At 55.9% G+C, this 25,831-nt stretch overlaps 13 protein-coding genes across 16 annotated transcripts; 6 read left to right on the forward strand and 7 right to left on the reverse strand.

The window, feature by feature from the left end:
• Positions 1-99: 99 nt before the first annotated feature.
• On the reverse strand, positions 100-1,587 carry IUM83_12034 (estradiol 17beta-dehydrogenase; the record flags this gene model as incomplete). Its single annotated transcript, XM_067936633.1, has 4 exons — positions 100-839; positions 908-1,104; positions 1,190-1,242; positions 1,312-1,587. 4 exons carry the CDS (start codon positions 1,585-1,587, stop codon positions 100-102), a joined length of 1,266 nt encoding a protein of 421 aa, XP_067795092.1.
• Positions 1,588-1,806: 219 nt separating this feature from the next.
• On the forward strand, positions 1,807-2,843 carry IUM83_12035 (Molecular chaperone (DnaJ superfamily); the record flags this gene model as incomplete). The annotated part of the gene is made up of 3 exons (XM_067936634.1): positions 1,807-1,932; positions 2,012-2,613; positions 2,687-2,843. 3 exons carry the CDS (start codon positions 1,807-1,809, stop codon positions 2,841-2,843), a joined length of 885 nt encoding a protein of 294 aa, XP_067795094.1.
• A 198-nt stretch (positions 2,844-3,041) lies between these two features.
• On the reverse strand, positions 3,042-4,232 carry IUM83_12036 (Cation Diffusion Facilitator (CDF) Family; the record flags this gene model as incomplete). Its single annotated transcript, XM_067936635.1, has 1 exon — positions 3,042-4,232. The coding sequence occupies one exon, from the start codon at positions 4,230-4,232 to the stop codon at positions 3,042-3,044; it is 1,191 nt and encodes a 396-aa protein (XP_067794985.1).
• A 1,037-nt stretch (positions 4,233-5,269) lies between these two features.
• Positions 5,270-5,913, forward strand: IUM83_12037 (Membrane protein; the record flags this gene model as incomplete). Its single annotated transcript, XM_067936636.1, has 3 exons — positions 5,270-5,330; positions 5,399-5,582; positions 5,670-5,913. 3 exons carry the CDS (start codon positions 5,270-5,272, stop codon positions 5,911-5,913), a joined length of 489 nt encoding a protein of 162 aa, XP_067795095.1.
• Positions 5,914-6,052: 139 nt separating this feature from the next.
• On the reverse strand, positions 6,053-7,318 carry IUM83_12038 (Cation Diffusion Facilitator (CDF) Family; the record flags this gene model as incomplete). The annotated part of the gene is made up of 1 exon (XM_067936637.1): positions 6,053-7,318. One exon carries the CDS (start codon positions 7,316-7,318, stop codon positions 6,053-6,055), a length of 1,266 nt encoding a protein of 421 aa, XP_067795047.1.
• Positions 7,319-7,698: 380 nt separating this feature from the next.
• Positions 7,699-8,612, reverse strand: IUM83_12039 (uncharacterized protein; the record flags this gene model as incomplete). Its single annotated transcript, XM_067936638.1, has 3 exons — positions 7,699-7,768; positions 7,850-8,195; positions 8,261-8,612. The coding sequence occupies 3 exons, from the start codon at positions 8,610-8,612 to the stop codon at positions 7,699-7,701; spliced, it is 768 nt and encodes a 255-aa protein (XP_067795048.1).
• Positions 8,613-8,868: 256 nt separating this feature from the next.
• On the forward strand, positions 8,869-10,388 carry IUM83_12040 (uncharacterized protein; the record flags this gene model as incomplete). The annotated part of the gene is made up of 6 exons (XM_067936639.1): positions 8,869-9,113; positions 9,306-9,400; positions 9,494-9,504; positions 9,593-9,802; positions 9,864-9,908; positions 9,987-10,388. The coding sequence occupies 6 exons, from the start codon at positions 8,869-8,871 to the stop codon at positions 10,386-10,388; spliced, it is 1,008 nt and encodes a 335-aa protein (XP_067794950.1).
• Positions 10,389-10,439: 51 nt separating this feature from the next.
• IUM83_12041 (uncharacterized protein) lies at positions 10,440-12,066 on the reverse strand (the record flags this gene model as incomplete). Its single annotated transcript, XM_067936640.1, has 7 exons — positions 10,440-10,464; positions 10,529-10,596; positions 10,657-10,683; positions 10,885-10,944; positions 11,022-11,136; positions 11,201-11,362; positions 11,438-12,066. 7 exons carry the CDS (start codon positions 12,064-12,066, stop codon positions 10,440-10,442), a joined length of 1,086 nt encoding a protein of 361 aa, XP_067795019.1.
• Positions 12,067-12,233: 167 nt separating this feature from the next.
• On the forward strand, positions 12,234-13,391 carry IUM83_12042 (Vacuole membrane protein VMP1; the record flags this gene model as incomplete). Its single annotated transcript, XM_067936641.1, has 1 exon — positions 12,234-13,391. One exon carries the CDS (start codon positions 12,234-12,236, stop codon positions 13,389-13,391), a length of 1,158 nt encoding a protein of 385 aa, XP_067794951.1.
• Positions 13,392-13,665: 274 nt separating this feature from the next.
• On the reverse strand, positions 13,666-15,106 carry IUM83_12043 (oxysterol binding family protein; the record flags this gene model as incomplete). 3 transcript variants are annotated; one of them, XM_067936644.1, is made up of 4 exons in its annotated part: positions 13,666-13,770; positions 13,835-13,934; positions 14,001-14,071; positions 14,132-15,106. In XM_067936644.1, 4 exons carry the CDS (start codon positions 15,104-15,106, stop codon positions 13,666-13,668), a joined length of 1,251 nt encoding a protein of 416 aa, XP_067795021.1. The 3 variants fall into 3 exon arrangements, with proteins under 3 accessions (XP_067795021.1, XP_067795020.1, XP_067795022.1); XM_067936643.1 differs by having other exon boundaries at positions 14,126-15,106; XM_067936642.1 differs by having other exon boundaries at positions 14,001-15,106.
• Positions 15,107-15,656: 550 nt separating this feature from the next.
• IUM83_12044 (putative ATPase, nucleotide-binding) lies at positions 15,657-18,019 on the reverse strand (the record flags this gene model as incomplete). The annotated part of the gene is made up of 13 exons (XM_067936645.1): positions 15,657-15,779; positions 15,839-15,895; positions 15,968-16,010; positions 16,083-16,228; positions 16,302-16,365; positions 16,436-16,535; positions 16,613-16,685; positions 16,756-16,801; positions 16,863-17,055; positions 17,137-17,336; positions 17,407-17,603; positions 17,677-17,760; positions 17,858-18,019. 13 exons carry the CDS (start codon positions 18,017-18,019, stop codon positions 15,657-15,659), a joined length of 1,488 nt encoding a protein of 495 aa, XP_067795023.1.
• A 58-nt stretch (positions 18,020-18,077) lies between these two features.
• IUM83_12045 (uncharacterized protein) lies at positions 18,078-23,592 on the forward strand (the record flags this gene model as incomplete). 2 transcript variants are annotated; one of them, XM_067936646.1, is made up of 23 exons in its annotated part: positions 18,078-18,116; positions 18,195-18,308; positions 18,404-18,538; positions 18,621-18,846; positions 18,928-19,221; positions 19,309-19,520; positions 19,740-19,856; positions 19,916-20,017; positions 20,080-20,145; positions 20,207-20,464; positions 20,536-20,544; positions 20,610-20,687; positions 20,760-21,045; positions 21,122-21,280; positions 21,626-21,705; positions 21,774-22,091; positions 22,161-22,319; positions 22,381-22,464; positions 22,535-22,783; positions 22,839-23,030; positions 23,100-23,255; positions 23,321-23,488; positions 23,563-23,592. In XM_067936646.1, the coding sequence occupies 23 exons, from the start codon at positions 18,078-18,080 to the stop codon at positions 23,590-23,592; spliced, it is 3,531 nt and encodes a 1,176-aa protein (XP_067794952.1). The 2 variants fall into 2 exon arrangements, with proteins under 2 accessions (XP_067794952.1, XP_067794953.1); XM_067936647.1 differs by having other exon boundaries at positions 20,523-20,687.
• Positions 23,593-23,663: 71 nt separating this feature from the next.
• Positions 23,664-24,083, forward strand: IUM83_12046 (Myb protein J; the record flags this gene model as incomplete). The annotated part of the gene is made up of 1 exon (XM_067936648.1): positions 23,664-24,083. The coding sequence occupies one exon, from the start codon at positions 23,664-23,666 to the stop codon at positions 24,081-24,083; it is 420 nt and encodes a 139-aa protein (XP_067795025.1).
• Positions 24,084-25,831: the final 1,748 nt, after the last annotated feature.

Raw genomic sequence — 25,831 nt, forward strand, 5'->3', positions numbered from 1 at the left:
TCGGTGGTGGACTCATCAACTTGTTAGTACAACGTCAGAAACAACGTTATACTGTAGACTCGTTCGTCCGACCCTCTTTCGCTGCGCGTATACCATTCCCTACAGCCGCGCCTGGTGCTGCTGCAGCAGGAGGTCCGCGAAGGGCTGCAGCTTCATGGCCATCTTGAGGTTGCCCTGCAAGCGCAGCTTCTTTCGGATTAGCGCCTGCTGCAGCCGCAACCGACCCGCCGCCAAGTCCAGGAAGTCCTGCTCGTCCATGTGGATTTGCAAGTCGGGCGAAAGGCGCGGGTTGCGCCCTTCTAACAGCGTGCCCTTGCCGTGCAGCAGCGTGATCGTCCAGACCTCCTTGTTGATGTGCCATTCCAGCACGCCCGAGATCTGCTTGCTGAGAGCGTGGCCCTTCTCCTGGAGCGTTGCTCGCAGGCGATCGAACACCTCCGCACACTCGCTCGACCGTGACGTCGTCAGAGACTTCGGTGGGGCAGTCACGTTGCGCATCATGGGCTCGAACGAGTCCTGCGTAGACGTCGGGTGCGTCACGCGGCTGAAGTCGACGACGTCGCGCCATTGTTCAGCCACGAGCTCCGGCGTGAACTGCTTCGAGTCAGTGGGGAAACCGACACCGTGAGTGCGCTGGATACGAAGAGCGCCGACCCAGCCACCGCCCAGCTCAAACAGCTCTCCATTATCTTGGCACGACGAGTGGCAAAGGTACACGATGATCGGCGACGTCAACTCCGGCGTCAGCTTCGTGTAGACGTCGTCGGGCCACACAGGCTGGGTGAGTCGCGTGCCAGCCACAGGGGACACCGCATTCACAGCGATGTTGTACTTGACGCCTACACAGCAATTAACAACAAGGTAAGGTACTGGGAGCTTTCACCTCGTTCGCACGCCACCAGCAGACCTTCGCGATTGAGAGCGACGGTGAAGCCCACGAGCCCCATCTTCATGGCGGCGTAGTTGACCTGGCCGAAGTTACCGTACAGCCCGGCGCCCGACACGCAGTTGAGGATGCGGCCGTACTTCTGCTGGCGCATGATGGGCCACACCGCCTGCGTGACGCTGAAAGTGCCCAGCAGACTCGAGCGGTACACATCGTCCCTGCAGGAGCAAGTAGCAACGGACAAACGCGTTGTGAGCAGTCAGCAGCAGCTATAACTCCTCAGCGGTAGCGCGTGGCCCGCACCAGTTCTCCAGCGTCATCTTGCGGAAGGATCCGTCGCGGATGACCGTGGCGTTCTGCAGCAGCAACAGACAGAGACCTCGTCAGTCCTCGTCCCCCAACTGGAAGCTTGCTGCTGCCCATACATTGATCAAGATGTCGACGCGCTTGAAGCTCTCCATGGCCGTCTTGACGATCGCGGCGCCGTCCGTGACGCTGTGGCGGTCGCCCACCGCCACGCCCCCTCGGCTGCGGATGGCCTGCACCACGCCCTCCACCAGCGACGCGTCGGCGTCGTTGTCGTTCACCACCACGCGCACGCCGCGCGCCGCCAGCGCCTGCGCCCACGCGCGGCCGAGCCCGCGGCCCGCGCCCGTCACGATCGCCACCTGCGCCGAGTCTCCGCTCCCGAACGCCAGCATCTTCCTTCCTTCCGGCCGACGCTTTCGCTGCTGCTTGCCTTGTGCCGCAATGCGAAGTTGAAGATCCCGCCGAGTGGTGCACGTAAACAGTCGGGTGCCGTACACCACGTTCGGTGGCGCGAGCGGTCGGCGGTAAGCTCGAGTGTGCGTTTTTTGGAGGGAAGGGCTATTTTTAGCCCGCCAAGGCCCAAGTACGTCACTAGCCCAACTGCGTCAACGATGGCGGCGAAGCTGATCCACGCCGAGTTCGGGGACGACTGCGACCTGTACGCGGTGCTGGGCGTGGAGCGCTCGGCCTCCGACAAGGAGATCACGCGTGCCTACCGCAAACTCGCGCTGAAATACGTAGGATACCTGCGCTGCCGATGCAGTTGAAGGCGGAGTGCTGACCCGTTGTCTTGTTGCTCTGTCGCCGCCACCACAGCACCCGGACAAGCAGCGAGGCGATGAGGCCGCGCGCGCCCAGGCGACGGCCAAGTTCCAGGCCGTGAGCGCCATCCACTCGATCCTGAGCGACAAGGAGGCGCGCGCCGTGTACGACGAGTCCGGCACGATCCTGTCGGACGACCACGACGACAAGTCCCCGTCCTTCCAGATGTGGACGCAGTACTTCGCGCGCGTGTTCCCCAAGGTCACGACGGAGGACATCGCCAGGTTCGAGGGCGAGTACCGCCACTCGGAAGAGGAACGCCGCGACGTGCTGGACGCGTACACCAAGTACGAGGGCGAGATGAAACACGTCATGGACACGATCATGTTGTCCACGGACGACGACGAGGAGCGCTTCGCTGACATGATCCAGGCGGCCATCAAGGAGAAGCAGGTGAAGGCCTTCCCCACGTGGCGCGCGTACATCAAGGAGCAGTCCAAGAAGAAGAAAAAGAAAGAGACACCCGCTGAGCAGAAGCGCAAGCAAGCGAAGCGAGACAAGGAGGCTCGCGAGGCAGAAGAGCTCTTCAACAAGATCCGCGGCAACCAGCAGAAGCGGGGCGAGGGTTCCGGCAGCACAGCGCTCAGCACCGAACGGTAACGCTGGCAATATCTTGGCTGTCATTGTGGGGCGGATAATTCCTGACTTGAAGTGTGTTGGTGCGAGCAGAAAGCGCGGGTTTGAATCATTGTTGGGCAGTCTGGAGGCCAAGTACGCAGAGAAGGGCAAGAAGAAGCGCAAGGCTGTGCCGCAAGACCCCAGCGAGCCCAGTGAAAAGGAGTTCCTAGCCGCCCAGAAGCGGCTGAAGCGTAGCAGGAAGAAATAAATGCTGAGCGTGCGATAGTCTCCAGCGTGTGGGTAATTGGGGATAGCAGGACGGCAACGTCGTGTCTGAGTTCAGGAAATATGGAGAACACAGCTCCAAGCAGCTTCAATTAGAGAAATTCATTGCACTATTACATCAGTTGCAAACAGCGTGCTTTTGTATGTACATCGGATGTAAGGATGAAACAACGTCAACCACTTATCCCTTGAACTCGCTGAAGGCCGTGGCCGTAGGGGTATCAGGACCAGCGGTCTCACTAACTTCCACGGCAACCGGGATCGGTTCACCGTTTTCCATCGGGACACTCACGTATTGTCCGCTCGCTTCGCACGAAGAAGCATCGTAGCCAGCATACACGAGTAGGGCGTCTTCCTCACGCGAGACCACGTGCTCGTCGTAGTCGCGGGCCTGGTAGTCCACGTGCACGAACGCACGCTCCACCTCGTCCAGGTTCTCTACCTTGAATTGCATCTGAAGTGCGATGTCGTGCGCCAACTTCACCGACATTTCGCCAGGGACGACAACCTCCAGCTCTACGAGATACTTGGAACCAAAGTGGTAGGCGCGCACGATGTCCAGCGACATCGAGGGGTGGTGGCGGTTGCAAAGGTCCTTCACTTCCTCGATAAACTCTTCGCTAGCGCACACGCCGACAAGCTGCGTGACTTGCTCCCACGCCATCTTACCCCAGGCGACCATGATGTAGACGAAAATGAGAATGGCTCCGGCAGGGTCAACATACCACGCCTTGGGCTCGACAGCGGCGATAATGTACGCTGCAACGGCGAAGGAGTTGCTGAGGGTGTCGTTCAGGTTGTCCTGGTGGATGGCCTCGACGGCAACCGAGACCGTTGACTTGAGGATCCAGGCCGAGTAGAACATGAGACCGATCTTCACCACCACGGCGATGACCGCAATGGCGATCGCCGCAGCCGAGAGGTTTGGCGCCTCGGGTTCGTCCGACGAGAAGCCATCGATGAGCTTTGTGACAGCTTCCTGGATGAAGACGATCGACGCCAGGACCATCACGCTGGCTGCCACGATGATGGCCACGGGTTCAAAGCGTGACGTGCCTGCTGGGTACTTGGCGTAGTCCTGCTTCTTGCCGGAGCGAGTGCCGGCATACCAGAGCAGGCCCTGGACGAAGAGGTCGACCATGTTCTCCACGAGCGCGGAGATGAGCGCGAGCGAGTTGCTGGCGATGGCAACGGACGTCATAACGATGACGATGATGATGTTGGTGAAGAGCGAGGCCTTGAGCACGACGGCCACGTGGTCCAGGGGCTCCTCTCCGCGCAGCACGCGCTGCAGCGTAGCGAACTGCGCGCAGAGCGCCTTCCGCGGCGAGCTGGCCATCGGCGACACCGGTCTAGCAGTGGGGCTCTGCATCTCTACAGCTTGGGAGGACTTGGGCGCCGTGAATGGATATGCTTGCCGCCTTCGGAGAGACTTGGAGAATGAGGACGCACCAGTGGTGTGGTGCCACCACAGGAATGGAGGAGCTCAGTCGATTAATCGACAGGATTCGCGCGTGTCTCCGATCTGGACGCCCGGGTTCTGGCCAGGTTGTCGGCCCTGGGCGCAGCGAATTGAACTGCGCTTGCAAGCGGTGCTCACGCACGCCGATGAGCAGTCCGTACTTCCGCAAACATTCTAACGGGACCTCTCCAACATCACCTGACGGTACGAGGACTCACGCTTCCTTGCGTTGTGCGCTGCTCGTCTCACGGTTTCTCTCGTCGCCAGTGCCTGCTTTGCACGGATACTCCCTGCTTCTTGCCTCTTGCTCCACCAGCGGTTGACTCAGCCCTCAGCACCGGTGGCAATCGTACCATCATGTACATCTCGTTACCTGTGTGTGTGCTGTTGCGGTAGTTTCCCCTCAAAATGGGGAATTACGCCTGAAAGACTTCTGCTCCCTGGTCGTTGCCAACCAGCGAAACGAGACAAGCGTGAGCGATCCTCGGGTGTGCGTGGTGCTTGATGCCTCGGGCCAATTGTGGTCGAGCGTACGCTCGAGATTAATGATATTGCTCGGCACAGTGATCCGGGCACACTGCATCCGAGTTACGAGGATCGGCAATGCAGTGCTCTCGCTCGCACTTTCGTCTGCCTTGGCACTTTTGCGCGGGTGATCTTCGGCTTTGAGAGCTCGATCGGTGAGGTTGAAGTGTGAAGGTTGGTGTTGGTCAGCGCGGACTTATCTTGCTTGGCAGTTCGCCTAGGTCGCCTCAACACATTTGAGATGCAGCCGTGGCGACGTCCACGCTGGGCCTCCTGCCGCGCGTCGACAGTGATGGTTACTCGGGGTTACGATGGGGTTACGCTTACGCTCGCAGTATCCAGCGCCGCCTCGTCGTGCGTGTTTCACATCTGAAAGTGACGCACAGCAGCAAGAGAGGAGCAGAGCAGTAGAGCAAGGAAGCATGAGCGCCTTCTTCGAGCAAAAGGTCAAGGCGCCGGTCGTCAAGCTGCTCAAGTCTGGCGGTGGGTCTCCTCCTCCCTCTGCTGCCTGCCGCCTCAGCGTCAGAACTAACCGTGCTTCGCCCTTGCAGCCTCCCCCAGCAGTATCGCGCTGGCCATGGCCTTCGGCGTCTCCGGCGGCATCTTCCCCGTCCCCGGCGTCACGACGGTGCCCGTGATGGCCGCCATCTTCCTCTTCCGCCTGAACCCCGTGGCCGCCATGCTCACCAACTACCTGGTCACGCCGCTCAACATCGCGTCCGTCCCCGTCTTCATGTGCGTTCTCTGCCTGGCTGGTTGCTTCTCTGACCTGCAATCGAGTTTTCGAGTCTGACGCGTTGAATGAATGCAACACACCTGCAGCTACTACGGCAACGTCGTCTTCGGCGGAGGCGACGGAGAGGGCGAGTTCGCCATCGGGAGCTTCATGGAGGACATCAAGAAGGACACCATCAACACGCTGCTGCTCTTCCGCTTCACGCTGCTGCACGCCATCTACATGTGGCTGCTCGTCATGCCTGTGCTGACGCTCGTCATATACGGCGTGCTCACCCCCGTGCTGCGTCGCGTCATGCCCAAGGGCAAGGATGAGCGCAAACACGCCTGAGCAGGCGTGGCGCCTTCCACGCTTTGCATTTTCCCCCGATGCTTCGTGTTGGTGTTATCGGTTGCTATTATCTGGTAGCACATGCATATTCTCCGTGACGAAGATTACATAGATCGTTTTTTGTGTGTTGTTCGTCCGGTTACTCCTTGAGTTCCTCGAAGCTAGCGGTACGAGGCGTCGTGATTGCAGCGCGTTCGGGAGAGTTGAGCGGCGAGGAGTTCTCGTCAATTCTGACGGCAATGTGAACAGGAAGCACGTCCTCCTCCGTGGGCACAGAGGCGTACACCTCACCGCAGTGATCGGCCGTGCTTGGGCGTTGTTGCTCCAAGCTGTAGCCAGCGTACATTAGCAGAGCGTCTTCCTCGCGCGAGACGACGTGCTCGTCGTAGTCTCGAGATTGGTAGTCGACGTGCACAAACGCACGCTCCACCTCGTCCAGGTTCTCCACCTTGAACTGGAGTTGCAAGGCAATATCGTGCGCCGCCTTCACCGACATTTCAGCGGGCACGACAACCTCAAGCTCCACGAGGTACTTGGAACCAAAGTGGTAGGCGCGCACGATGTCCAGCGTCATGGACGGATGGTGGTGGCTACACAGCTCCTTGACCTCCTGCACGAAGTCCTCGCTGGCGCACACACCCACGAGCTGCGTCACCTGTTCCCAGGCCATTTTACCCCACGAGACCATGATGTAGAGGAAGATGAGGATGGCGCCGGCAGGGTCGACGTACCAGGCGTCCGACTCGACCGCAGCCACGATGTAGGCCGCCACAGCGAACGAGTTGCTGAGGGTGTCGTTCAGGTTGTCCTGGTGGATGGCATCGACGGCAGCAGAGAAGGTGGACTTGAGGATCCAGCCGGAGTAGATCATGAGACCGATCTTCACCACCACAGCCGTGACAACGATCACGATGGCGGCGGTGGAGAGCGTCGGCGCCTCGGGCTCGCCCGACGTGAAGCCGTCGATGAGCTTCCTGGCGGACTCCTGGATGAAGACGATCGACGCCAGCACCATCACACTGGCGGCCACAATAATAGCCACGGGCTCGAAGCGCGATGTGCCCGCTGGGTACTTGGCGTAGTCCTGCTTCTTGCCGGAGCGAGTGCCAGCGTACCAGAGCAGGCCCTGGACGAAGAGGTCGACCATGTTCTCCACGAGCGCGGAGATGAGCGCGAGCGAGTGGCTGGCGATGGCGATGGACGTCATGCTGATGACGATGACGATGTTGGTGAAGAGCGAGGCCTTGAGCACGACGGCCACGTGATCCAGCTGACGCTCCCCGCGCGCGACCTGCAGGACGAAGTCCCAGGGCAGGACCGGCCCGGGTTTGGCGGCGGCAGCGGACGTGGGGACAGCAGACGCATCCGAGGCGCTGCGGACGGCGCTGGACGCGCGCTGGCTCATGGGCGGGGGACGGGGGGGGGGGGGGGGGCTTGGAAGCTTGAGCAGAGGTAAGTGAGGCGCTCGATCTGGCCAACATGGACACACTCATCTGTGCATAGAAGCTGCATCGCACTGTTAAACGACCTTTCGCCCTTTTGGTATCCTGCGAGAATGCATTTCTGTTTGAGCTCCAATTGCTCTTGAAATACCTCCGATTATTGGTAGAACCCTGTAATCCAGTGAAGCGGCTGTCCCGGTGGTCTTGCCCGCCTTCGAATATTCAGCCAATCAAATCCAAGGAATCTGCGAATTGAAGTGCTCATTCGGGGTGGACGTGTCGTCTAGCTTGCTACGCGAGCTGTACGTCGAGCCGCACGTTCCCCCTCTTTCTACTCACGGGCTCAGGCACTAACTGGCGGCGTCTGCTCCGACTTCGCCGAGTGGCTGCCGCTACGCAGTGCATCGGCCAAACTGCAGGTTGACAGCAAACGCGAGCAATTGTTAGAGTGCGCACCACCTGCGACGCAACGCAGACTCGAGGGCTCGACGTACCAATAGAAGGGGTTAAACTGCTTGACTTTCACGCCGCTGGGCGCGTCCTCCGCGAGAGCGAGGCGCACCCCTCGAGCAGGGAGCCACTTCTCGGTCATCACATCCACGGGTGCGCCCAGCTTGTTGGCGATCTTCTTGGTGAGCCCCGCCAGGATCCGACAGGCAGGCGAATTCGACAAAATCTGCGCTGGAACAGCGGCGCCTGTGCTCTCCAAGCACCCGTTGATGCACTGGAAGACTATGACGATAGGAGGGACGCCGCGCTCGGTTAGGCCGACGTTGGCCCAGTCCGACCCGTGGCGTGTGAGCGTCCTCAGACACAGCTTCCAGGTCTGGTTCTCGGCATCTGACGGTCACAAAGTTAGTGGGGCTAGCTCATTTCCCTCCTTATCAACACGGGAAATATCATACCATAGTTCGACAGTCGTTGAAAACGGACGCGCTTTGCGGAGAGGAAAACGCGCTGGTCCTCCTCGCCTCTCCGAGTGCGGTTTAGCACCGGCTTGCTCCAGACGCCCTCCATTTCCACGGTGAACTCCATCGCACGCGCACCACCGCGCTTCATCGTCCACACGTACTCGAATGTATTATCTCCATGAAGGATGATCCGGGTCTTGCTTCCGTCACCCTCGCTGGTAGCATCAATACTGGGTAGCGGCGACGGCTGTTGCGAGTTCGAAGACTTCGGTGTCATCTTAGTGCTCGCATCATTAGCATTCTCGTCTTGCTGGTGGGGTTGTGCTGAAGCAGCTTGGGCTGCCATGGACGTGTAAACTCCGGGAAGAAACGCATACACTGGCGTCTCTGGCGTTGAGGTGGCCCCAGACTGCTTCCAGCTAACACGCTCGTCCGCTGCGCGCAGTAGAACTTCCATAGCAGACTCCACCTTTGACTTCAACTGTTCCACATCCTCCTTAGACAGCATTGCGTAAAACTACGGTCGAGTGTGAGTCGTGGTTTGTAAGTTGGCTGTGCCTACCAGTGCCAGCAGAAATAGACGAGCATTTCGAGAGTGCGGAATGGGTGAAACGCACCTGGATAATGAAATGGAGAACGATGGCGAAGATGGAGATGACAGCTATGCAAACGCCTACCTCGACGACGACGATGTGCAGGAGAGCGATGACGCTGAGCTCGCCGAGATGTTGGCCAAGGTTCAGTCCATTCAGCAGGTGGAGGGACGTTTGCAACTAGCTGAAGCATCAGCCCCCGCAGTCGTGGCAGATGTGAAAGATGCCCAAGAGGACGAAGCTGCAGCAAAAGTGTCAGCAAGACTGTCGCCAAGGGCGACCACGGTTGTAGACACCAGGAAATCGCTATCCCTTACCAAGTCCCCATCAGCGGGGAGTTCATCATCGTGCCTCGGCGCTTATAAAAGTCAAGATGGGATCACAACTATCCCACGCAGCGCACTCAATGCCAGAAATGGTGGAGGTGGTGCCTTGCTGGGAATCAGAAAGACCGCCGTATACGAGGAAAAATTGCTGCAGGCTGTGAAGACTACCAGTACTATCGAAAGGCTCAGACAGAAGGCAGTGGCCGCTGCTCCGGGTGAGAGGATGGTGTGGCAATGTAAAATGAGTACGAAGTGCTAACCTGCCTCATTGGATCTCTGCTTCGATTGCACATTTGCTCTTCCACTAGCAACTATCGGGGTACGTCGAGGGGCTTGCTTGTCTCCTGTATCTACAAATACTGATGCCCATCATGTACATGTCGGGGTTTTGTTAATCATTTTTACAGAAACGAGTTGAAACGCTGTCAGCCCCGTCGAAGAAATCGAACACTCGGAAATTTGCCACGGATGATGAGGAGCAGCATTGCCGATTCCAACTTCGCAAAAATGCAGGTCAGCGTGCTAGATCCTCTTCCAGAGACGACTTCGACAGTGCTGGCGAATCTGGTCAAAATTTTATTTCTCGAATGGAGGCCGCGGAAAGGAACCGCCAAAAGGTAAGAAGTGTTGCACAAGCAGTGCACTCCTTTCTTACATCCCTTGTGGTTTCCTTATCAGAAACTAGATCTGAGTCGGGGCGAGAATGATTACAATGCACGCTTGGTACGCAATGTACTTCTCTTCGTACAATAGTAGTTGCACTCTCACCACCTTCATTTTTGCGTTTCTTCTGTTATACAGGATAAGAAGTCATGCCCAAAATGTGGAGTCCCGCAATCGTACTCGGAGTTCCGAGACAAAAAGAAGAAGTGTCAGATGTGCGGAGTTGAGTTTCGCTTCGTAAATGCATGGGGAGATATTGAACACGGGTTCAATTCGCGCATGGCTGAAGCTGCACGAGCTCAAGCAGAAAGAAAGCAACAAATCTATGCTCAGGTCACAGCCGACGTAACCAATCGACGCCGAGTCGCCAAATCGGCGAAGCAACTGCAGTATGAGAAGCGTATCGCCATGAAGCAAAACAAGCAGACATTTCTCGATCGAAATTACAAACCGAATGGTGACTCCAAAACCAAGAAGGCGCAGTTAGAGCTGGAGGCTAAGCGCAAGGCTGCAAAAACGGTAGAAAATGATAAATTTTGAAACACGTAAAGTTGTGTAAGTATTTCGAAGTACATATTTTTGTTGGCCATATTACTTGATTTGCCTGGAGATTTCCCTGCAGTAAGCAGCAGGGGTGAGTGATGATGTCTGATCAGGCTGAATTTTGTAAGTGTACTTACTGCGCGCGAAGACGGGTTGCAGGTCCTAAAGTTGAAACAACTGAGTACCCTGGAGCTGTCTGAGGAACCTACACGTCAAATAATATGGAGTAAGTCTGGTGCAAACTTTCTTTACACCAATATCATACCGGAAGAATCGCCTTGTACGAATAACACTGTGCAGGTTGTATAGGAACAGGCGGTTGCTTCCAAGTAGGGAGTCTGGTCCTGCGAATACTAGTTTCTACTGTTCGGGGTGACGATGCATCCCGATGGCATGCATTGCTTGAGTTATCCGAATCTGATGACGACTCCGCATCTTGATTTGGAGGCCACGTCGGTGCGTCATGAACAGGACTGGAGCATCGATAATCTACAGGAGTTGGAGGTGTCTTCTCTCTCGCCTCCTTTGCTTCAATAGAAGAAATCTGCAATGGCTGCAATAGTGTGAGACTATGGCGTACAACTAGGCTAGTGGCACTAGCTTTGAGTATGGTACACATACAGTACTCACCTCATTAATTTGGGGTAACGAGGGCAGCTTACTCAAACCCTTGGCAGTGCGATCCATTTCTCTCAGTTTACTTTTGTACTTTTGGAGACCCTGTTCAAATTCTTCCTGCTCTTGACTGCAGGAAGTCGTACGTATCAGTATAACGAAGCGAGGGATAAACACTCTATCCACACACGCACCGTTTTTGATGTTCAGCTTGCTGCCTCATTCGACGTAAACGCGCTGCTGTTTCCTGGCGTAGCTTTCTCTCCATGAGTTTCTGGTCTAGGTCGATGTCTTCGCTTCTTTCAGGGGTACTTTGTCGCTCGCCTCGGTCAATCTGGTGAACTCGTTGGTTTGACCTAAAACAGTGCAAAAACTCTGTTAGCAAGCCAAGCCACCAATTACCTCGACTGCAAGACTTGAACGGCTCGTACGAGTGTAAGCGCCTGATAGTTTTCCTGTGGAAGGCTTTCAGCTTGACAGGCTCCGCTTCAAAGCCAGGTGCAGAGCTTGGCGGGGCGCTGTCCGGCGTCTTCTCCCGCAGCTTGATCCGGATGCGCTCCTTGGCGCGCCGTCGACTCTCCTGTGCTCTCCTGATTTTTTCCGCGCACTCGTCCGCTGTACTCAAAGCGTCCGACTGCTGCTGCTCTGCTGTGCGCAGAGATTGCTGCTCCAGTTGATTCGTGCGTGCAACTCGAGCCCGCGCGCGCTCTTGGGCCTGCTTGACCCTCTCGAGCTCCCTCTCGTGCCTCTTCGTCTCCTCCTCCAGTCGCCGAGCGTCCTCCAGCTGCCTTTTGCCCCTGTCGTCACTCAGCTTGGCCTGCTTCCTGTGCTTCGATACTGCTGATGCAGTGGTAGGTATCAGCGGCAGCTTGTCCGCCGACTGCGATCCTGAGCTGCTGGCCTCGAGCTCCCGGGACGAGTCATCGGCCGCCAGCGCCTCCTGCTCGTCCTGTCGCTCAGCAGCGCTTCTCCCCACGCCGGGCAACAGCACGGGCAGCTGCAGCTGCCTGGCCGCCAGACACAGCCGCCTCGCGCGCGCCAGCAGCTCGTCCTCGGCCATGCCCGTTTGTGCACTTCAACCTTGCAGGTCGCGCGCTCTGATTGGGCGAGCCGACCATCCGTTACGCCCAACCCTTTTCGGCCAATCGCAGCGCCCGGCCGCGTCCGCGAGAACACGTCCACGTCATTCGGTGTCAAGCTTCCCCCCACCCGCCCGGACCGGAGACCATGGCCTCGCAAGAAGCGCTCGCTGTCGCCGAGCAGCTGCGGCTGGAGCGCAAGAAGCTGACGCTGTTCCGCCGGCCGCTCAGCGTGCTGTACCACTTCGGCGTCGTGTTCCTGCGCTTCCTCAAGTGGCTGGCGCTGCGCGTGGAGCGCAGCTCGGCCACGCGCTTCGTGCTGCTGCCGCTGCTGCTGCTGTGGCTCGGCGCCTCGAGTCGCGACGGGCCGCACCGCCAGCTGCTGGACGAGTTCAACACCGACGTGCAGTTCGTGGCGTGGTGGGTCGGCCTGGGCGTGCTCTCGAGCGTGGGGCTGGGCACGGGCATGCACTCGGGCATCCTGTTCCTCTTCCCGCACATCTTCCTCGTGGTGCAGGGCGCGCAGGAGTGCAAGTCGCTGGACTTCGACAGCCGCCACCACATGTGGTTCCACCCCTTCGAGGCCAACTGCAACTCGGTGCCAGAGGAGTCCACCGTCACCTTCGCCGCCATCTTCGCCAAGGTCTTCCTGCCCTGCATGCTCTGGGGCGCCGGCACGGCCGCCGGCGAGATCCCGCCCTACGCGCTCAGTCGCGCGGCCAAGCTGGCCGGCCAGCGCAACGAGGAGTTCGAGGAGATCTCCGAGTCCAAGTCCCAGTACAACCTCATGAACAGCATGAAGGACTGGATGATCCGCTTCCTCGAGAAGCACGGCTTCTGGGGCGTGCTGCTCATGTCGGCCTGGCCCAACATGGCCTTCGACCTGTGCGGCATCTGCTGCGGACACTTCCTCATGCCCTTCTGGACGTTCTTCGGCGCCACGCTCATCGGCAAGGCACTCATCAAGGTGAACCTGCAAGCCGCATTCTTCATCACCATCTTCACGGACGCGCATCTCAAGCGCGTGGAGGCCTTCATCGGGCGCGTCACGCCCGAGCAGTGGGGGCTCGGCTCCCGCGTCAGCGAGTTCCTGCTCGAGTGCCGCGAGAAGTTCCACTCGGCGCAGGTCAAGGCCGCCGCGGAGCAGGCGGGCACGGCTGCAGCGTCCAGCACCAGCCTGGTCTCGCAGCTTGGTTCGTGGGTCATGGTGGCCTTCATCGCCTACTTCGCCATCTCGTGCATTGAGCAGTTCGCCCAGCAGCACGCTGCTGAGGAGGACGAGAAGAAGCTCAAGAAGCAGAAGTAAGCGAACGTCAGTGTACTAGCATCCTGCCGTCCTGTCCTGGCCGGTGAAAGAGGAGCTCGTGTGTCTCCCTTCGTCGTCGCGCCCAAGATTGGCAGAGATGACCCGATTAGGACGAGAAGAGTGGGCTCCAAGGCTCGGCATCGACAGGCACTTCCACATTGGTTTTGCACGTTTTGGATTCTTCTTCACTATTAATCGCTTCAAATAGAGAGCACTCAAAAGTTGTAAACCTCGGTGCATCTGGCTTATGTGCAAGGTATCGTCCACAGCATCGTTAGGCCTTGGCTCGTGTTACTTTCTCTTCGCGGAGCTTCAGATCTGCTCGTTGCACTGCTTCAAGGCGCAGTTTCTCGGACTGCGCTAGCACTTCATCGCCGTTCTGTAACACAAAACGAGAGTTAGTCTGCAATCCTCTCTTAGTGTTCAACTTGAAGCGTGCCTACCTTCAAGGCGATGATATCCTCGCGGTATCGCACGTCCGAAGGGAGTGGATTGTCAACAGGTGTGTGCTCGAACGCTGGTTCAGACTCAACATGCCAGTAGCTGCCACAAAGACAACTCAAGTTAGTATTCCTAGTGAAACCTCGTCATATTGCATGATTCACTCACGTTTTGCCATCGAACTGAAGATGTGACAGCCATGATCCGTTCACCGTTGCTACTGCATGCTTGGCAGATTTCTGAAAGAACAGGGTTAGAATGAAACAAATGCACACGATACACACACTAGTAGCTCTCACCTTTGCTGGATAAATGCAGCCCTTGATGTCATCGCTCTGTGACTTTTTCAAGAAACTGCTGTTTGCGTCAAAGTTGAGCTCGCCCCCAAGGCGGTTTGCCGCATCCTCAAACCGCGAAGAGCCCACTATCTCGACAACTCGGTCGCCAAACAAGATACCACTCATCTTGATCTGGGGCATTGTGTACGTGATAACTACGCCGTCGTGGAATGTGATGGCCACAGTTCCATTCTGGTAGTTGGCAAGGGAATTGCGAGTCGAGACGGACTCGAATTCATAAACGCCGGACATTCGGTAGAGCCCTTTTGGGCCCACAACGGTGAACGCAGATTTGACGGGATGGTGACTAACGTGCTCCATGAAAACCTGCGTGCCATCGGCGTACGTAGCTTCGTAGGTCTCGCCTAGAATGGGGTTGAATGGCTTCAGCTGTCCGACACAAAAGTGCAGGCCGCCCGCGACAAAGGCCATCACGAACTTCATGCGCTCAATGGGGTCCGCCCCGCTAAGTGCCGCCTTCTTGAGCACCGTTGGGGCGTAGTTCCATCCATCCGCCACGCGCTCGAGCAGCGATTGTGGTTCAAAAATGCGAATCGGCAGTGAGATTCGTACTGCCAGTTTGCCTGACAAAAGTTGTGACCCGACCTGCATCATGACTTCCTTGAACACCCCTTGCTGCTTCTTGAGCGCCTCGCGGTCCTGAAATACCAGTCCGCCGCGCTTGTTCTGCTTGAAGTGCTCCATCCACTGCATGCGGTCTTTAATCTGCAGCTGTGCCCACGAGTCCTGAGCACTGAGACCTGGACGGTGCGGAACATTGTCATGTGTTGGCTGGTCCTTCGAGCTGGAGAGGGCCTCGGTTACTGCTTTCTTGGCTTCAATCGAGGAGATCGAGTCGCGCGGGACGACGTTGTCGATGTGCAGACTCACGCTTGAAAGGATAAGGCCATCGTGTCCGAGATCATTTGTCGACATTTAACCGAAAGGAGAGAAAGATCGATGGAGACTGTAGGCTCGAGGCGAAAGTTGCGTTGTGCCGTCTTCGGGGACTATGCGGTTGATCGACGCACAACACGAAGAGGAGAAACGTGTGTGGCGGTGGAACTGCTCGCGGGTGCTCGCATGCGGATATTCCTGGCGATTGTCACCGTCATGCCCGCCTCGTTCTGACTCGAAGACGTTGGCGTTGGGCATCGTGGAAGCGCAGACACTAGCTATTCTTGGGCAAAACAACCTTCTCCTTGAGGATCGTAACGAGTTCTTGCGCCAGCCAAGTCTCATTGTTGGTAATATGCTGTACACAACAACTTCGGTTCAGAAAATGGGTCGACCTTCCTGGCTGGTCGGGCTCTCAGATGTCAACTTTCTTGATACTCGATTCAATTCGGTGGGAGGGCACGGCCGATATGAATCCATCGCAAGTACTTCCTTCTTCTTGAAAAATCAAAGGTGAGGCCCACGTCAAAATCACCGATCTATTTTCTGTCTTTGGATGATTTTGTCTTTCGGGGGGTTTTCAGTTCATCTACGGTTTGGTCTGCTCATCTGGCTTGGACGTGTACTCCGTGATAAGCGCAGTGAGTGCGTCGTACGTGTAAAGGGACGACGAGTGTCCATCGCTCCACGTGACAGCGAATGCGTAGTTACCCTACAATACAAGATAAAGTTAGCGTGCAGCTATATTTGTACCGAACAGTTTGCACGTACCTTCCGCTCTACGGCGGTGGGACGAATATCATCAGGAATCGTAGCTGGATCCAAAATCTACAATGTTCGCGTGGACAATATGTTAAAACCAGGCTGACTCGATCAATGAGTACCAGCAGTTTAGCGCACCTGTTCTCCGGTGAACTCGTCAATGCATTGAGCACAGCGGCACCTGAAGCACCAAGTGAACAAACCGGTCAGCTAAAGCCAGCAAAGGGGGGTATATGACGAAGCAGTAATTGACCTTGCACGGAGATCAGCTGGGTGGAGGACAGCCTCTTTCGCCGCGTTCAAACTGTACAAACGAAGAACAATGCCGCGATTTGTGTCGTAGAGCAGCTCGGGCGCCAGACGGACATTGTGTTTCAGTACCACCAGCTCCTTTGCAACCTAGCAAGTGACGATCAAACCAGTTTAGCAACTTGGGTGAGTTCATACAGGAGTGAGAACGTGAAGGGCTTACTGTAGTCGCCAATGCGTCATAAGTCTTCTCTTGCTCTGAAGATAGACCACACAGAACAAAAGGACTGCAAAAGAGAAAGTCGCGTAAGTTCGTGTCTGTAGCCACCACAGGATGTAAAAGGGGTATCCACGCACCGTCCAGAATCGCCAGACGAACTAAATTGCTCCGAGATTGGCAACTTGAACACGTTCTTCATGTTGTACTTGTCCACAAGCTCCTGCGTGTGTCCGGGGCCTACGCATAGTTTCGGATACAAATGAAGAAGTAAGAAACTGCCACATATGGCTACGCAGCGTTAATATGCCACTTACCGAATGGGTAGTGGCGATGTCCATGCGAGCAGTCGAAATAAGACATATTCTCTACGACAGCCGCCGTTTTCACCTGCACAAGTTTTCCGACAGTAGTGTTAGCAGCCAGCGATATAGCAATGGCGGCGCAAAATATCCCATACCTTCAAGTCTTCAAACATCGCGATTCCTTTTTCTACGTCTACAAAACTGAGAATTCCGTGGGATATTAGCTCACTTGTCAGAGCGATTAAGCAAACAGTGACGTTACCTGAGTTTCTGCGGGGTTGTCACGACAACCGCAGCCGAGATAGCCATTTGCTGCGACAACGACATCTGGATATCACCCGTTCCAGGGGGCATATCCACGACCAAATAGTCAAGGTCTCCCCACTCTGTGCCGAGAACAAGTTGGTCGACTAACTTTGAGACCATGGGACCTCGCATCACGGCAGCTCCAACACCTACTCATCAAAAGGTAGAGAACGCCAGGTTAGAAGTGTGATCACTCGAATAAAGACAACTTCACGCATTGGATGTCCTACCGCCAGCTCCCGGAGCAGCCCGCTGGTTCACGAAGCCGAACGACATGCACTTGACACCTTCGTACTCCACCGGTTCCACAAAGTTTTTGACCTTTTTGGACGGGCGGATGGACCGGTCCTCCGGCGAGACCATCGTGGGCAAGCTCGGTCCGTAAATATCGGCGTCCAGAATGCCCACTCGAGCGCCGCGCTTCGCCAGACTGAAAAACACACAACCGGCAATGAGCTCCCCTCACTCTTCACCATGAGTCCACTGAGCTGCACCCTCACCTGAAGGCCAAGTTGACCGCCACTGTGGACTTCCCCACGCCGCCCTTGCAGCTCGACACGGCGATGATGTCCGACACGTGGGCCAGCGACGAGAAGCGCCCGGCGCGGGCGTTGCGCGGCCGCGACTTGGAGATCTCGAAGTCCGTGGCCTTGACCCAGTCCAGCTGCTTGACGGCGAGCTCCGCCTCCTGCTGCCACTGCAGCCACACGAGAAGATCAGCGCGGGGACGTGGGGCCGAGAGCGAGCGCCTCGCTCCGATGCCAACGCACCTGCTGCGCCAGCTCCATCAGCGCCGGCGACGGCGTCTCGATCTTGCACGAGACCTTCCCGACCTCGGGCGCCACGCGCAGTTCCTGCAGACGCGCAGATCAATCGGCGGACGTGCGAGTGTGAGTGCGTGTGTGTGTGTGTGTGTCATTGTCATTCCGTCGCTGCGTCAATCCATCGCACCTTCACGCGGCCCAGAGACACGATGTCGCCCAGCCCCAACCCGTCCGGGACGCCGCGCAGCTTCCCCAGCACCTGCGTCTCCAGCTGCGCCGCCTGGCGCGTCGACAGCGCGCGCCGAGCCAGCAGCGACGCTGACGAGCGAGCAGCTCCCCACCGCAGCATTTTGACTCGCAGCCGTGTGTGGTGCACACGAACTTGTGTCGAAACGACGCGAGGCGAAATGGCTACACTTTTGACGATGGGGATGGAGGTGGCGGAGGTCTGCGCTGTGCTCTGTCTGTGGAGAGAAACGGAGGCTAAGTGGATTGTCTGTCTGTCTGTTGTGTTGCGTTGGCAGGACGAGGCGGAGGTGGAGACGCTGCTGAAGCAGATCGCGCTGGCCAAGCAGAAGGAGCTGCGGCTTCGCGCCGAGAAGAAGCGGATCCGGGACGAGATGGGGCAGCTGCAAGCCGTACGAGGCTCCCCGGAGACCATTTCGCATTGCGACTAGCGAGTTGATATTGACCACCTGAGCGTTGATGCTGGCTGCGTGCAATTGTGCCACAGGGAACGCTCTGGTCTCGAGAGGAGCAGACGCAGAAGCAGCTCCTGGAGGTGAGGCGCGCGAAGGAGCAGTTGGAGGCGCAGAAGAAGGCGGAGGAGGAGAAGCTAGCCAAGCTCGGCGACAACTTGCGGGAGCAGGTGCGATGGACGTAGTGGGAGAGTGACTGAGGCTTTCGACGCAGCAAAATGACGATAGAGAGGTGCTGCTGTATTTCCTCAGGAGATGAGGTTTCGCAGGGGGTTGCAGACAAAGCCCAGTCCATTCCAGCAAGCAGCAGCGTCTGTGGTCGCGCCCACGGCAAGTCCATCACAGAGAGCAGTGAGTAGCTCCAACCAGAACGAGAACACAAGCCCGCTGCAGACAGGAAATGGCGTTGTTTCAATGGAAAAGCGAGCCCCCATCACGAAAACGCCGTTGCTATCACCACCATCGCCGTCGCCACCGGGTATTTGATGACTCGACTGAAGGTGTTGAGCTTGATCTACAGTACTGACATTGGCGCCGATTATTCTGTTTCGCTTACCAGCTCGGCCTCCTGATGCTCTGATTGCCAGTAAAGAGACGAACCCTCAAGGTGATGAAGCGCTGCACCGCCTCATTCAAACTATCAATTGCGACGAGCTGCAAAAACGGATAGAGAGGCTGCAGGTGGAGCTCGAAACGGCAAACTCGCGCCGTCGAGAAGCAAAGTTTGATTCATCACCGGTTAAAATTGCGAGGCGCTCCGATACTTCCTCGGATACGTTTACTGGTTCTAGCGGGTACCCAGAGCGCGATAATTTTCCAGAAAACGTTTTAAGCTCGAACCAAGCTTCCCCAGGTAACTACAATTTCAATTTTTGCGATCAATGCGTGATTTTATCTGCTAAAACGAACTCAATGTCATGATCAATATGTTTCCTATTAGGCATGAAAACACATGACAGACAAGCAAAAGCCGTCCGAGAAGCTGCAACAAAATTTATCCATCTGAAACCACTGGAAGGACAGCTCCCCGCCCACCCTTCGGACCCGAAATTACCATCAAGCAACAACACTGATGTGAGCGACCACGCGTCGGCCGTGGCAGCCACTCAACCAACTGCGATCTCCGGTGGATCTAATCCCCCGCAGTTTGTCGTACCTGGATATCCCCAGGTCTATCCTGCGCCTTTTGTTCCCTATCCACTCTTCTCATCGCCAATCGGCAATCCGTTCGGACTCGGGTATCCTCCGCCGTGTTTCCCCGGTTGTCAGTACTCAGCTGCGCCTCCGTGGTTTCCTCCAAGCACTTCGTATCCGTTTCAGATTGGGAATTCTTCTTCATCTGAGCATAGCTCAAAGCCTGCACTTCATCAGCAAGAAGATGATATCCGGCGATTAGAGCGAGAACTCGAAATGCAGCGAATTGCCAATGAACAACAAGCCGAAGCGAAAGAATTCGCTCGACTTCAGGGCCGTGTTCAAGATCTACAAGTGAGTGAGCAGCTTATGATGAAATCCGTTTGAACGTGTACTAATCGATGTCAAAGTAGACACAGATATCGACGCTTGCAGTCGTAGAAAACACTTCTGTACAACCTATCGAGAAGAGTGTGGCTGATGAAAAGGAAAACTCCGCACTCAGGAGTCTGAAGGTATGTTTACTGCCTTCGTACCCAAGCCTTCCATGCTCAAACTTATATTTTCGTGGCTGAAGATACAACACCTCGAGAGTCTAGCCAAGGTTCGAAACGAACGGGATCTTCTTGAAGAGCAGCAAAAGGTGAGTTAGGCTCGAAAAATGAGTTCGACCGCACCGTAATCTCTAATGTACCCTGCATCAGCTTGAAGAATTGAAGGAACAAATTCAGCGCCGGAGGGAAGAGAAAAAGCGCGAACTCGACCACGAGGAATGGGTTGCCAAACAAAAGCGAGAGTTGGTTGCGCTTCGACTGCAGCGTGCCATCCAGCATGGTGACGCGAAACCCGATGGGCGTATAGAACTTCGGGAGGAATCTGCGGAGCCGTACACTCCAGATAACGGCTTTGCGTTGTTTTGGGACTATGCTGCAGGCTTGCCACCGACAATAAATGATGTACAGGTACGAACAGTGTCTTGCCAATCCCAGTTGGTTTCCACTGACACGGTTTCCTGATCAGATAACTTATGCAGTGTTTGAGGGTAAAATTGTGCGTACTCCGTTCAAGGTTATATCCTCTAAAGAAACCAAAGCGGTTGGTCCGCAGCACAAGTTGTGCTCTTTTCTCTCCTTTCGCCACATCAAGAAACTGTCTGCAGCTTCGGACCTACGTGTTATCATGGAGGTACGAGTCAATGCCCAAGTCCAGCTAGCATATAGGCATGGATCTAAACGTATTGTGTGTTTCATGTTGAAGGTAGCTGCGGTGTCTCAAAATGGTGCAGGTGGTCCACGTGTGCCAACAAGCTTGGGCTGGACAGCGTTCGAGATCTTCAAACAGGCAAACGAAGGCGAACTGAATCTAGTATGTGGCTCCTTCAGGCTTCCGGTGAAACAAGCTTCGATGCCAGACCCTTCGAAAGCGCTCGTTTTGCCACCGACGCTCAATGATTGTGGAGATATACGAGTCCACGTTCGCTTAGTGCATGGTGAACGTGTAGAGGAAGCTTCGCGGTTGGTCGTAGATCCGGAATCGCATGCAGGTACGTTAACTAACACAAATAGAACCCGGTACGCAGTATCAATATCTAACATAATTTGCTCTTTGCTTTGCTGCAGCACGGTACGAATTACCAGACACTGGGACGACACATTCCAAACCGCAGTCAAGAGGGATGGTGGCACGGCGTCCATCTATCCAAGGCAGAAGAACCCCCGTTGTTGCTGCAAAGCCTGCTGATAATCAAAAGACAACACCTTCGTCTGGTTCGGCCGAACGTCCGTCCGACCCACCCCCGTCAGCCCGCCCATCAAAGCAAGATTTTCTTGATGTCGACCGCTTGCGTTTGGTTTCGTCAGCATCCTCCCGTCCACCAAGCACGCGTCCACGGTCAAACCTTCCGACTACGGGCGATAGATCCCGGTTACCTCCATTTTGTGAGGATACTGATGAGGCGGATGACCCATGGATTCGCGTTGACAAGACTACTGAGCTACAAAGACGTCTCCTAGGTGGTAATTCATTCCAGCCTGGAGATGGTTTCAATGTGTTCGTTGACAGTGGCCGTGGATTTCCGGATAGTGTTACCATTTCTAAAGTGACGATCGCAGCCCTTCACGCAGATCGAACCCAAGTTCTCGCTGAGAATGGAAGTGCGTTTTCCTCCACGACATCAGATGCGTTCGAGCCGACATTCGATGCAGTATGTGTATACGTGGAGTGAGGAAAATCGGGAATTTGCGGCTCACTATTGTGTCTATGTGTGTGTAGTATATGGAGTACCGACAAAGCAACTTCAACCCGACGCTCACGCTGATCATCCGCGTCGACACCATTGAGCTGATTTCCAAACGACCGGTGATCTTGGGATACTCCGCCTTTCCTGTATTTCTAGATGTTGAGACTCGAGGCCAGCCTAATCGCCCAAGTATTCCTCAATTCATTTTGAATGAAGGAGGATTTCAGCTGCCACTGCATCCTCAAGTTCAGTCTACCGAGGCTAGTCAACCATTGAGTGCGAAGTCGTGTGACGAATTTCCTCGAATACCATGCGCTACATTGTTGTTGCGGATTGTGAAGGCAAAATTGGTACGTAGGATCGATCAGCAGGGTAAGATATCGCTATTTGATTCTAACTAAGTATGCGTATTTTGATAGTCAGCAGACGGTTTGGCGGTGCTTTCGCGCAAAGATTTCCCACCACACGAGTGGGAAACAAAGGGTTTGTTGGTACCGGCTCCTCATTATTGCGATCAGTTTTATGATTCGCTGAGATGTATTCCTTCTGGCATTGAAGAGAAGATTTACTCGATTCGGGTGAGCATTTCCTCCACTAATGGCGCGATATATATTCTCTAATTACTACGTGTCATCGCAGCATAAGAATCGCAGACCCAAGGTCGTGTCTCAGTGTCTCCAACAAATATCTCTCAGCACGAGCGAAGCTCGAGATATGCTAAAGGTTCCACGCAATGCGTTCAAGTGGTCGTTGGCGCGTTCTTCATCTAACTCCTCGTCATGTGTTACAACAGGTCAAGCCTGCAACCTATCTTGATCTCACATCAGCCCTTCGCTACGAACCAGCTATCGGGTTCCGAGTTGCAGTTGACGCTCTGCACAACGTCAAAGCAAAGGGAAATCCGTTCTTCAAAGTCGTATTCTCTGTGTATCCTCCAGGATCGTTCTACCAAGCGATTCGGTTGACAGGGGATGTGTATTTCACTACAACGATGGATTGGACGAGCACGCAGACATCTCCAGAGTTTGGTGACGGGTATATGGTATGTCTGCATTTGCTCATACGAGCCGAGCGATTCTAACGTAATCTCCTGGCAGACTTTACGGGACGCGCCTCCCGACCAATTGCTTACGGTGTTCTTCGACGTTCGAAGCGTGACACGACACCCCAAAACTGGTGCGTATACGTCGCAGCAGTACGGATGGACGTTCCTTCCGGTGCTCGCGCATTCGCGCTCCGTAAGCGCATGCACCATCCAGCTTCCGTTATTTCAGGGTGAAGTCAACCTGGTGCGTTGTAAAAGCACACTGTGTTTGAACGTCAAGGCTAATCCATAATGCGCTGCGAACGGAATTTAGAGTATATTGAAGGCAGCAGTCGGTGGTCTTGGCACGTTGGTCGACGATATCGGGAATGAAAAGATCAAGCAACTGGTTCCTGTTGCTGAGGACGGTGCGTCTCTATTCGTGCGAATTCAAGACCCCCAGCTGCCCCACCTCTCCTCCCAGCCGATTGTTAGTACTCGACGCTGAGTTGGCTTGGTCGTTATCTAGCATTGACCTACTTCCTTACAACGCAGGCGAACGCATGTCTTTCCAGGATGGTTCCATCTCGCATGAGCGCGAAGTATGCGTACGACAGCGCCAAAATCGCAGCCTTGAAGAAAAAAGCCCCGGTCAGCAAAATCCTACCTACAAACATCCCCGAGAACCAATTCGAGAAGGAGATGAACCAGGCCTTCGCCCAGGTACGATATTCATCCGTTGCATCTCACCAACTGCGTGCCGCTACTGACAGTCGGTGCTCCTTGCATTTCGCCAGGAAATGGGTATTCATCACCTCCTCTTCTAGTGGCAAATCTGGCGTCTCAAGTTGAGACTTTCAACTCGAAGCGTCGGGAGACTTCATCAACTTCCGAGAAAATGCCGCCCACGGATAGCGCCGACCTCAGCAGCAGCGGCGGCAAGAAGTCCAAGAGGCCCAAGCCTCGCTCTCGCTTCCACCTGTCTCGCCTCCGCCTCCGCCCCAAGAAGACAGCGCTGCAGCTCGAGGACTTTGACGACGTGCGCTACAAGATGGAGATCGTGCGACTGGGGGACGATGCCAGCGACTCGGTCGACGAGCGCGTGGCATTCATGGAGTCGATCTTCCTCGCGTTGCTGTGCCTGCTGCTGCTCGGCGGCTGCGTGGCTGTGGGCTTCGCCGCGCATTTGATCGAGTACTCGCGCGAGGTGCTGCGTTGGCTGCTACCGATGCTGCTGCTGCCCCTCGCGTGGGTGGTCGCGCTCGTTGTATGGGAACGCCGCGCCATCGCCATGCAGAGCAAGATCGCGACGCAGTAGCCGCCGTGAGGCCCAAATAGCATTCGTGTCGTAGGACACCTCTACACGAAAATGGCCGTGACGCGAATCCTCGCCCGACATTGCTCCCATTATTGCGATGATAACTAGGTCTAGCATTGCTAGACGTAGACGTTCGTGCATCTGCGCCGCCGACAGGCCGTCAGCCGACATGACCACCAACAAGTCCATCAGTGCCTTGGAGAGTACACATCTACCTCGCCGTGCCGGTGCTCCTCCCCCGCTTGCCGGTGTTGCCTCGCCTGCGGGTCCGCGGAGGCTGCGGCAGGTCGAAGTTTACAAGTGCATGGGCCAAATGTACTACCCAGAAACGTAATTCACTACGCACAAACTTGTATATGGGCGGGAATATGCTAAACAGTTTCTCCCGGATCCAGAAAGATCTATGGCGAGTTCTTGTGTCCGTCTGTTTGAGAGACTCGCCGAGTTAATTTCGGGAACTAGCCGATCGCCGCCGCTTCGCGGCGGTGTGTGTGTGGTTAGTCACAGCCAGTTACACTCGCTGTTCCAGCTCGCTCCACTATTTGTCATAGCCCCCTCCGCTTCGCTCTGGCGGGTGTACAGTTCGTCCTAATCCGTTCTGCTCGCTGTTCCAGGTCGCTACACTACTACGCGATCGTGCGCGATGCTATAAGGTCCGTCGTGCTTGAAGATCGGACATGGTGGAAGGTCCGACGTGCTTGAAGGTCCGGCAGGTCGCGCTTGAAGGACCATTCATCGTAACCCGTTACGCTCGCTGTGCCGGCTCGCTCCACTACTTGACTTCCTGTTGGTCGCAACCCGTTCCGCTCGCTGTTCCAGCTCTCTTCACTACTTGGCCTACCGTTTGTCTCAACCCGTTACGCTCGCTGTTCCAGCTCGCTCCACTACTACACGATCGCGTTCGGTGCACGAATGTCCAGCATGCTTGAAGGTTCGGCGTGCTTGAAGGTCGTGTGGGAGGTGCTTGAAGGTCCGAAGTGCTTGAAGGTCCGGCGTGCTTGAAGATACGTCCTCCTTGAAGGTATAGCAGGTCGCGCTGGAAGGACAATTCTTCGTAACCCGTTACGCTCGCTGTGCCAGCTCGCTCCACTACTTGCGATGCCGTTCGTCGCAGCCCGTTACGCTCGCTGTTCCAGCTCGCTTCACTACTTGCCATACTGTTCGTCCTAACCCGTTACGCTCGCTGTTCCAGCTCGCTCGACTATTTGGTGTACGTTCGTCCCAACCCGTTACGCTCGCTGTTTCAGCTCGCTCCACTACTGAACATACCATTCGTCTCAACCCGTTCCGCTCGCTGTTCCAGCTCGCTTCACTACTACGCGATCGCGCTTGGTGCTTGAAGGTCCAGCGTGCTCGAAGGTCCTGCGGGCTTGAAATTCCTGTGTGCTTGAAGATCCAACGTGCTAGTAGGTCGAGCGTGCTTGAAAGTTCGGCAGGTCGCGCTTGAAGAACCATTAATCGTAACCCGTTACGCTCGCTGTGCCAGCTCGCTCCACTACTGGCCTTCCTGTTGGTCACAACCCGTTACGCTCGCTGTTCCAGCTCGCTTCACTACTACGCGATCGCGCTTGGTGCTTGAAGGTCCAGCGTGCTCGAAGGTCCTGCGGGCTTGAAATTCCTGTGTGCTTGAAGATCCAACGTGCTAGTAGGTCGAGCGTGCTTGAAAGTTCGGCAGGTCGCGCTTGAAGAACCATTAATCGTAACCCGTTACGCTCGCTGTGCCGGCTCGCTCCACTACTTGACTTCCT

The sequence above is a fragment of the Phytophthora cinnamomi genome (assembly GCF_018691715.1).
Source record: "Phytophthora cinnamomi strain GKB4 chromosome Unknown Contig22, whole genome shotgun sequence".
NCBI classification, from domain to species: Eukaryota; Oomycota; class Peronosporomycetes; order Peronosporales; family Peronosporaceae; genus Phytophthora; species Phytophthora cinnamomi.